General features: G+C 34.4%; 1 protein-coding gene across 2 annotated transcripts; it reads left to right on the top strand.

Annotated features, from left to right (window-relative positions):
* Positions 1-446: 446 nt before the first annotated feature.
* LOC115953692 lies at positions 447-6,321 on the top strand. Of its 2 annotated transcripts, XM_031071451.1 has the most exons (6): positions 449-774; positions 3,124-3,224; positions 4,198-4,314; positions 4,396-4,497; positions 5,365-5,508; positions 5,682-6,321. In XM_031071451.1, the coding sequence occupies exons 1-6, from the start codon at positions 552-554 to the stop codon at positions 5,709-5,711; spliced, it is 717 nt and encodes a 238-aa protein (XP_030927311.1). In that variant the 5' UTR covers positions 449-551; the 3' UTR covers positions 5,712-6,321. The 2 variants fall into 2 exon arrangements, with proteins under 2 accessions (XP_030927309.1, XP_030927311.1); XM_031071449.1 differs by lacking the exon at positions 5,682-6,321 and having other exon boundaries at positions 447-774; positions 4,198-4,497; positions 5,365-5,650.
* Positions 6,322-8,452: the final 2,131 nt, after the last annotated feature.

Here is an 8,452-nt window from a genome sequence, read left to right as displayed (position 1 = left end):
AAAATAAAAAAGAATTCAATTGAGCACTTAGAGTCTTGGACCATGGGATTTCAAACCATAAGTAAACAACTTAAATTTTAATCAAATTTCAAATAAATAAATTGTTAAATTTCAAATTAGATAACTTAAATTTCGGTTAAATTATGTTGGGGTAATTTGTAATTTTCCAAAAAAAAAAAAAAAATGGAAAGGAAAAAAAACATTGTGGATAAATGTTCACAGCCAGATCAGTATTTTTTTGTTTAGGACAAGACAACTTTGAATATTCTGTTTTGTAGTCGGAAAGACCAAAGGAACACCAGACCAACCGTCTAAAAAACGTACCGTTGTGCCACGTGGCAGATGTCTCCACACATGTGTCGTCGAAGTCTGAACTCTCTCTCTCTCTCTCTCTCTCTCTCTCTCTCTCTGTCTCTGTCTCTGTTATTAGTAGTTTTTCACCTTTCCCAAACTTTCACTTCTTTTACTTTTTTTCCTCTCTGATTCTGTGATCCATTTCTCTCTCTCCCTCTCTCTCGCTCTACAAGGAATCTTTGTCCTTTTTCTCTCCAATGGCGGAAAGCTCCGCTCTGTGCTTCTCGCCCTTGGCCTCGATCCCATCGATTTCTCGCTTCTCTTCGCTCTCCGCATTCACTTCCTCTCACAAATCCTCAATTTCTCATTCTCCTCGTCCCTCTCGTCCTCTACGTTTATCTGTCAAAGCTTCTTCAGATTCCGGCAACTTTTTCGCCGACGATTCATTCGGCTTCTTCCCTTGGAGCCAAGGTGATAGCGGTAATAACTCATCTCATCTACTCTTTTCTCATTTTTCATTTCCCAGATTTTTTTTTAATCTCTTGGAAACACTGTGACTATTAGATCCGAAGATAAGCCAATTTAATTTAATTAAGCTTTGATTATGGCATTTTCTGTTTTGGTTCTTCTGATTAGATTCTAAATTATTTATATTCATTTTATTATGTTTTTTGAGATATTTTTAGTATATGAGGAATTGGGTTCTGGAATGTGGTGTTATTAGAGAACGATTATTAAGTGTTTATGATGGTTGTTACATGGGAAGAAGATGGACAAACTTTCGATTGGATTGTGGGTTTGAGTACCTTAAGGCCACTTGTTGCTTGCATATGTTAGTGAAGATTTAGGATTTTGTTTTCAGAGCATGACCTTGTATATGATCCCGATTAGCCCATTGAGAATACATAGCCAATCCCAAAAGTTTTGGGAGTAAGGTTTGATTATTGTTGTTGTTTTTCAAAGCAATGCCTTATATTTGTGTTATTAGGTTCAATTGAATAGAGATCTACAGAGATTTGATGTTAGCCCATTAACAATTTTAGGAAGATGGTGTGTGTAACCATACTTAAGTGATTGTATACAATTGTTGGTTGTATAGGCCAAACTTTGTCTTTTTAAAATTAATGAACATCTTTTACTAACAATTTGTAAAGGACAGAGTTTTTCTCCAAATCGGTTTGGAGGAATCTCCTCCAACTCAATTTGTGGTTATTTATAAAACCATCCATATGTATTGTTCATGGCTCATTAAATTATCTAAACAAGTTACATAATTTATTAAATAGGTCATGTGCCTAATGTGTGGATGAGTTTAGGGTTGGAATCTTCCTCCAAATGGTTTGGAGGTAAACTCTGTCCATTTGGAAAAGGGGTGTATTAATAGTTTGTTTAATCTGTTGACTGCTGCTTGCTTGGCTTTGGCTCACTCTTCTGCTGCTTTTGTTGTGATCTCCAGCAAACCATGGTTGGTCTAGCCCACTACACCAGGCTCTGTGCCATGTAAAACTATGATTATACAGCATTTGCATGTCCCATAAATATTAAAGGCTAAATTACAAATTACACCCTTCAGCTTTGGGCCTTTGGCCAAATTTCAAGTCACTCCTGTAACTTTGATTTTTTGTTCCATTGTCTTTCTATCCAATTTGGTTTGTAGGGCTGCCGTTAAGTGCCCCTCCCCCCTCAAAATGGTGTAGTTTTGATTTTCCACCTTTAAAATATTTAAAAATTTATCTAATTTAATTAAGGACTCCTAATCTTAAAAAAAAAAGTTATTTATCTTATTCCTTATTCCTTATTCCCCCCCCCCCCCCTCTCTCTCTCTCTCTACATGGACAGCTTCAATTTTGTCTGGTTCTCAGTGCCTCAAAACAAATTTGCCACCACCAACACCAACTTGACCATTGCTATGAGAACTCAGGCCCATCTGTCGCCAAGCAAGAAGGAGTTTTTTCGTTCAAGCTTCTTTGCTAAACACATGATTCCCCAGTATGCAAAATCGAGGGAGGAGATATTGTGTGAGTCAGTTGGGTCACTGAATTCAGCCAAGGTGGGTTTGGGTTGATTGGGTTTTGAGGGGGTAGAGTGACTAGTTATATCCAGATTTGGTTAATTTTGCAAGTAGGTGTAAGATCTGTGTATCTAAATTTTGTTTTTGGGCAGAAATTTTTTATTAACTCTGCCTATTGAAATATTTTGTATAGAACTTTTTGGTGAGATCTGTGTAGTGGGTTTTCTTGTTGAATCTCTGTGTAGAAATTTTGTATTGTGATAGAAAATTTTGTATATAGAGTTTGATTTTTTTAACAAAGTTTTTATTTATTTTTTATTTACTATAAAATCACAAATATGTTTCAAAAATTCAGATTTTTTAGGAGTAGATTTTATAAAAATTTGGTCAAGATTCTTACTTTGTTTTTAATCCATTCTTTCTCTGTGTTGTTCTTCGTCAATTTGACTCGCACACACAAAAATAACTTCTTCTTTTTTTTTGTTCCCCCCACCCCCCTCCCCAAATTTGTGATTAATTTTCTCAATTTTTTAAATTTAAGAAATTCAAAACAATAAAAAATAAAAAACTAAAAACTACGTTGTTTTGGGCACTTACGGCAGCCCACCTAATGGACTTGGACAGAAGCACTGAATTAACAACAAATGAAAGTTAAAGGATTGAAATGAAAAAAGTTAAACTTATAAGACTAACTTGAAAATCGGCCAAAGTTAGAGGGTGTAATTTGGAAATTATCCAAAATTAAATAATAACAGTTCTGATTTTTGAATTATTTCTGACTTAAAGAACTTGATGTCTTACATTTCATGTGCTTAAAGAAATTGAATGGGTTCCTGAGGAGAGGATAACGTTGTTCACTGCTGATGGGCTTATTCAGATTGGAGGCTCCCTAGTCCCTCAACGTGTCTCTTCTTCGGAGGTATGTCATTTTTATTCTGGCAGCTTCAATTATTCTAAAGAATATAAAATAAAATTGTTATTTTTTATTTTTCAAAAAGATCGGCTGCTACTTCAGTGCTTTTGGAAATTGGAATGAGTTCTTTAATGACTAATATCTGCAATAGCATTTTGTGTTTTTTTTAATTAATTCGATAGTTACAATGGGGAGGGGGGATTTCAAACCTGGACATTTTTGTTGAGAACACCAGGAGGTGCCAATTGAGCTACTAGGCTCTTGGCATCTGCCATAACATTTTGTGTTTAGTTGAAACAACATCTTTTGCATAAGGGAGAAACTATGATTAGGTGGCACTCCATCAAAGTTGATGGGGTCATACCAATTTTTGTGTATAATAGATTATTGGTGAAGTTTTGTTGTGACTTATAGACCATTCAAAAGCTTAAGTATCTTTTATATACTTGATAACTAAGTGAATTATAAATTCAATGGTTTTTACTAGAAATTAAGTGATTTTTTTTTTTGGCTTATATATGCAACATGGTCACTGTTCAAATATAAGTAAAGATCTGGATCACTACACTAGTTTAGCCAAAATTTGAAAATTGTCTGCCATCATGCTTTGTAGATTTATTTGAACACTTTAGGTCTATAAATAATATGATTATTTATAAATAAATAAAAAAAGAAGAGGGTGCAGCTCCATCAACTTGGATAGGGCACTGCCCTATCATAGTTTCCTCGTTTGTGTAAGCATTTATGTGTACATAATTAACAACTTGGGGGTACCTGTTACCTGCTTTTGGATCCTATTGCATGTTGGAAAAAAAAAAAAAAAACCCTATTGGCTATTCCTTTCATTTGATAAGAGTATTATGCACAATGATATGGATGCTTGATCATCAAGAGATACTGTCTTTGATGCTTATATTTCATTTTCTATTATATGCACTCCATCATAATATGGAATATGTTATTATATTATGCTTCACAGAAGAAGCAAGGGAGATCAAGAACTTCTCAGAGATTTCAACGCTTTCAAGAAAGCGATTACATGGATCCAGAGCAGGGCCTTTGTCTGGGTGCACTCTTTGATATTGCGGCAACAAATGTAAGCAGTCCCTTTGCTTTTATTGAACATGCCCCTTTTTTGACCACTTGGTTTGATGAATGTGGGAACTTTCTTTTCCAGGGACTTGATATGGGCAGAAGACTCTGTATTATTGGGTTTTGCCGTTCCATTGAGATGCTGAGTGATGTTGTGGAGGACACTGTCTTGGAGCATGGTGGGGAGGTATGACATTTCAAATCAATTTTATGTTTCATTTGATTTATGCAGTTGCAGATATGGTGCTCTATATAATTATTGTTTGGTCTGTGGCATCAACAAAAGTAGGCTTAAGATTACACCAAACCTACCATTGTTGACCCTACTATTTTTTATGAAGCCTACTATAGTAGGCTCAACAATACTAAGCTTAAGATTACACCAAAGAGCTTCAGGAAATGATTTTAGCTCATAACCATTGCATGGTTTATGGTTTGACAGCAGTACTAATATTGTTCTCCAAAAAGGGATCACATATCTCAATGGGTTCGTCTTTGAATCCTGAATGCATTTTTGTTGTGTGTCTTAGTTTTTGTACTTGCCGAATATTTCTTAGGTTTTATTTATTCAGAGATAGAGCTTAGTCAAAAATGAATTTTCAATTGGAGGATTGGAGTTTTAGTTGGTCCATTTTTCTGTCCTTAGATTAAAGTTCTATCGACCTCTTTTTAAGGAATGGGATCATCTGGCCAGTCGTTGGAATTTGGACTTGATTGGTTGAGCCAATTCCTCTATTGAGTTCCCATAAATTGTATAATATATTTGGCTCACTAACATTATATATCTAGGCCATCTTGGTATTTCGGGAGTGAACAGAACATGTGCTGAGGTGTTGTTTTATGAGAAAATTTAGAGGCTATGCTAATAAAGATGTGAGAACCATATATCTGGTTCAGTTTTAAAACGTTGATTCTTGTCCACTTTATGTGGTTCCTTCACATGTTCAACACTGGGCTACATTTTTATGTGTCTTGCACATCTGCTGCCTGTTCAAAGGCTCAGGTTCTGTACCCTGCGGATTAGCCATTAATGTGAATGATGTGTAATGTCCAGATTGTTACTGCGGAGAAGGCAACCAAAGGCGGTTTGCATGAGAAGCTAACCATGACGGTTGCAGTGCCATTACTTTGGGGGGTTCCTCCTGCATCTGAAACACTTCACCTTGCAGTTCAGAGTGGTGGAGGGATTGTGGATAAGGTTTATTGGCAATGGGATTTTTTGTAGATGCATAATTGAATTCTTCTAACCATCATTAATGCATTCTTGTACATAAATTTGTTATGTTCCTATGTACAAAACCCCAAATTCAATGATTATATACCTGTCAATATCTAATTGATTACTAAATTCTCTTTTGTCTGCTCCATCAGCCACCTGGATGCAATTTGGAAGTAACATAATTTACTTAACAACCTCACAATTCCATGGAAATATGGAAAGAGATGATATTAGAAAAGGCAAGGAGAGGAAGAAATGCCATTTAGCCACAAAGGTGGTGTCCTTGTGTTGTCTACAAAATGTGGGATAAATATGCCATTTGAACGAGAATGTTGATTGTAGAGCTCTAAAGGATTGACTGGTTGAGTATGAAATGGCCAAAATGATTGCTGCCTTAAGGCAGTCAAAATATGGGAACTTTTTATCTTTTTCCTCAACAGCCGAAAGAGCATAGTTATAAGGATTGTGCCGTCTGAGTGGGCTTTCTTTTAGTTGTTGCCTTGTTGGAAAAAGGCAGGCCGGACTTCTACTTTGAAATTCCAATAGTGTGGTTGCAGAAGAAGAGAAGTGGAATTTGATGGCGGCCTCAAAAGGAAGCCGCCTAGTACAATAAAAAGAAAGCCACCCAAACGTAATTATGACTTGTTGGTGAGGTCCAAATTTAATTGTGACTCTTTATGGGACCCTCCAATGTTTCTTTTTTTGACAGGTAGATAGTGGGGAGGAGTAAAAGATGGGGTTTGAATATCGTATACGAGGCACCATAAAAAATGTTATCTGTTCTACACTACATGTAATACATTTTATATACTAGCTTATGTCTTTAATAATATTTTAATTCTCCATTTGGCATTAAAAAAGAAAAGAAAAAGAAAGCTACATAGTAGAAGTTGGACCAAAATGGTGAGTTCCTAAATCTCATTTAAAACGAGTAGTTTGAATTTTACTCCGATATTAACATTTAAACAAAGGTTGGTTGTGACTAATTTGATGTCTGTTTAAATTATTAATGATATAGTAAAACTTAATTCATTCATTTCAAGATTCTTTAGAGTTACCGCCACAACTCTAAAGAATCTTTATTCGTAGAAGTCTATGCATGCAACTAAAAGTCTTAATACAATAATCTCCTACTAGCCTTTTGCCTGTGAGGGGTAAAAGAAAAATACCACTTATTAAATTAACTCAATTCTAAATTTCAACTAGTGTCATAGCTACATGCTCCACATTTCTTTCAATTGTCTATTCGGTCGTTGAGAATTTCAAATCTCAGAAGTTAATAATTTTTGAATTTAAACTCACGAGAATTAAAATTTATGAGAGTTAACATTTATATTGCATTGATAATACTTGATCTATTTAGAATTTGAATGTGTGTGTGTATATATATATATATATATATATATATGTGTGTGTGTGTGTGTGTGTGTGTGTGTAAGCGGGCGAAAATCAATTTTAACTCAAATTAGATGGAGAGTTAATATATGACAGCCCAATACAATTAATTCGTAGAGAATGGGTTTTCGAGGTCAACCTTAGAATGCCTATATGGTTTAGCTTTTAAGTTAATGGAAAAAATATCAAATAACTCATAAGGGAGAAGTAGTTTTGATGTTAACTCTTTCTCAAGTTAGTCCGAGGAGCACTAGTTCATATAATGTTCAAATCTCGGTTATAAGGTAGTGTTACAAAGAGTATGTTTCTTTTCGAAGTTTTTTCTATCCCCCAATTTGGAGGCGTTCCCTTTCTTTATATAACTATCTGAATTGCATCATAACCCTCCACTTGTGCAATCACTGATCTTCCTTTGAATGCTTGCCCTATTAGGGTTTTGTTGGAAGTAGTAGAATGTACTGCAAGCTGCGAGAGTACTGCACAGGGGTCATTCTACCATTAATGCGGCCAACTGAGTTGGTGTAGTGCATTGAATATAGAGGTGATAGATACTTTACATGAATATTTCCCTTCTTTTTTGCTTGCACATCTCTACCGCCCTCCTCGTTATTTTGTCTTTTGGTCCAAGTGGCATGCTCAATGCCTCTGGAGGAACGCTCGCTCTTCGAACTCCTTAGGTAGTTGGCCTCTTCGGCCTCTATTCTCAGGCTCTCATCTATGTATTGGGTTAGAACTAATATGGGAATGGGCCCTTCCACCTTCTCGGGCTGGACCCACGGAGTTCTATTCCATACTGGATCTCACTCCTCCCACCATAAATATATATATATATATATATATTAAAATATTAATAATTTGACCGTTATAGATCATTTTTAAATGACAAAAAAAATTCTTGAGCAGTAAGTAACATCTTATGTGGATGAAAAAAAAAATTCTAAATTAACTCAACGTAGTTAGTTTTTTTTTTTTTTTTTTTTTTTTTTTTTTTTTTTTTTTTAAGAAGAACTCTCTACGTAGTTAGCTTAAAGAAAGATTCTCAAAAAAAAAAAAAAAACCGAAAAGAAAAAACAAAAAAAGAAAAAAGAAAAAAAAGTTTAAAGAAAGAAAAAGTAATTTGAGATATACAAGATATTTGACAACTGACAATTCCAACCTATAATATGAGAGAGTTTAGAATTCTCACGTTTCACGAGAATTGTAATTCTTGAAAATTTCAATCAAATAACCAAACTTAATGATTTTTTTTTTTTTTATAAAAAAAAATTAAAATTTACCATCCCAATTCACTTTCTCTACTGTTACATGGACATATATAGTATTTCACAATTTTATTTCTTGTGTTAATAATTATAAAATGACGTGACATTACGTATATCTTTAAGATTATAATATATAACCAAACTATAAAATGAGAAAAATCTTTTCTCTTTTTTTTGAGAAATAAAAATGAGAAAAATCTAATTCCGTTACTTGCATGGAAACTAAAACAATAGGTATATAAATATATTTTCATAATTATTGAAGT

This window comes from Quercus lobata, chromosome 7 (genome assembly GCF_001633185.2).
Source record: "Quercus lobata isolate SW786 chromosome 7, ValleyOak3.0 Primary Assembly, whole genome shotgun sequence".
NCBI classification, from domain to species: Eukaryota; Viridiplantae; Streptophyta; class Magnoliopsida; order Fagales; family Fagaceae; genus Quercus; species Quercus lobata.
The sequence above is the reverse complement of the archived record's forward strand: the minus strand, read 5'-3'. Positions and strand labels throughout refer to the sequence as shown.

Excerpts from the sequence above, each read along its gene's own strand:
- LOC115953692 (XM_031071449.1), top strand. The coding sequence starts at position 552 with ATGGCGGAAAGCTCCGCTCTGTGCTTCTCGCCCTTGGCCTCGATCCCA. Across the intron at positions 775-3,123 it reads TTGGAGCCAAGGTGATAGCG|AAATTGAATGGGTTCCTGAG; the intron begins GTAATAACTCAT and ends ATGTGCTTAAAG. Across the intron at positions 3,225-4,197 it reads AACGTGTCTCTTCTTCGGAG|AAGAAGCAAGGGAGATCAAG; the intron begins GTATGTCATTTT and ends TATGCTTCACAG.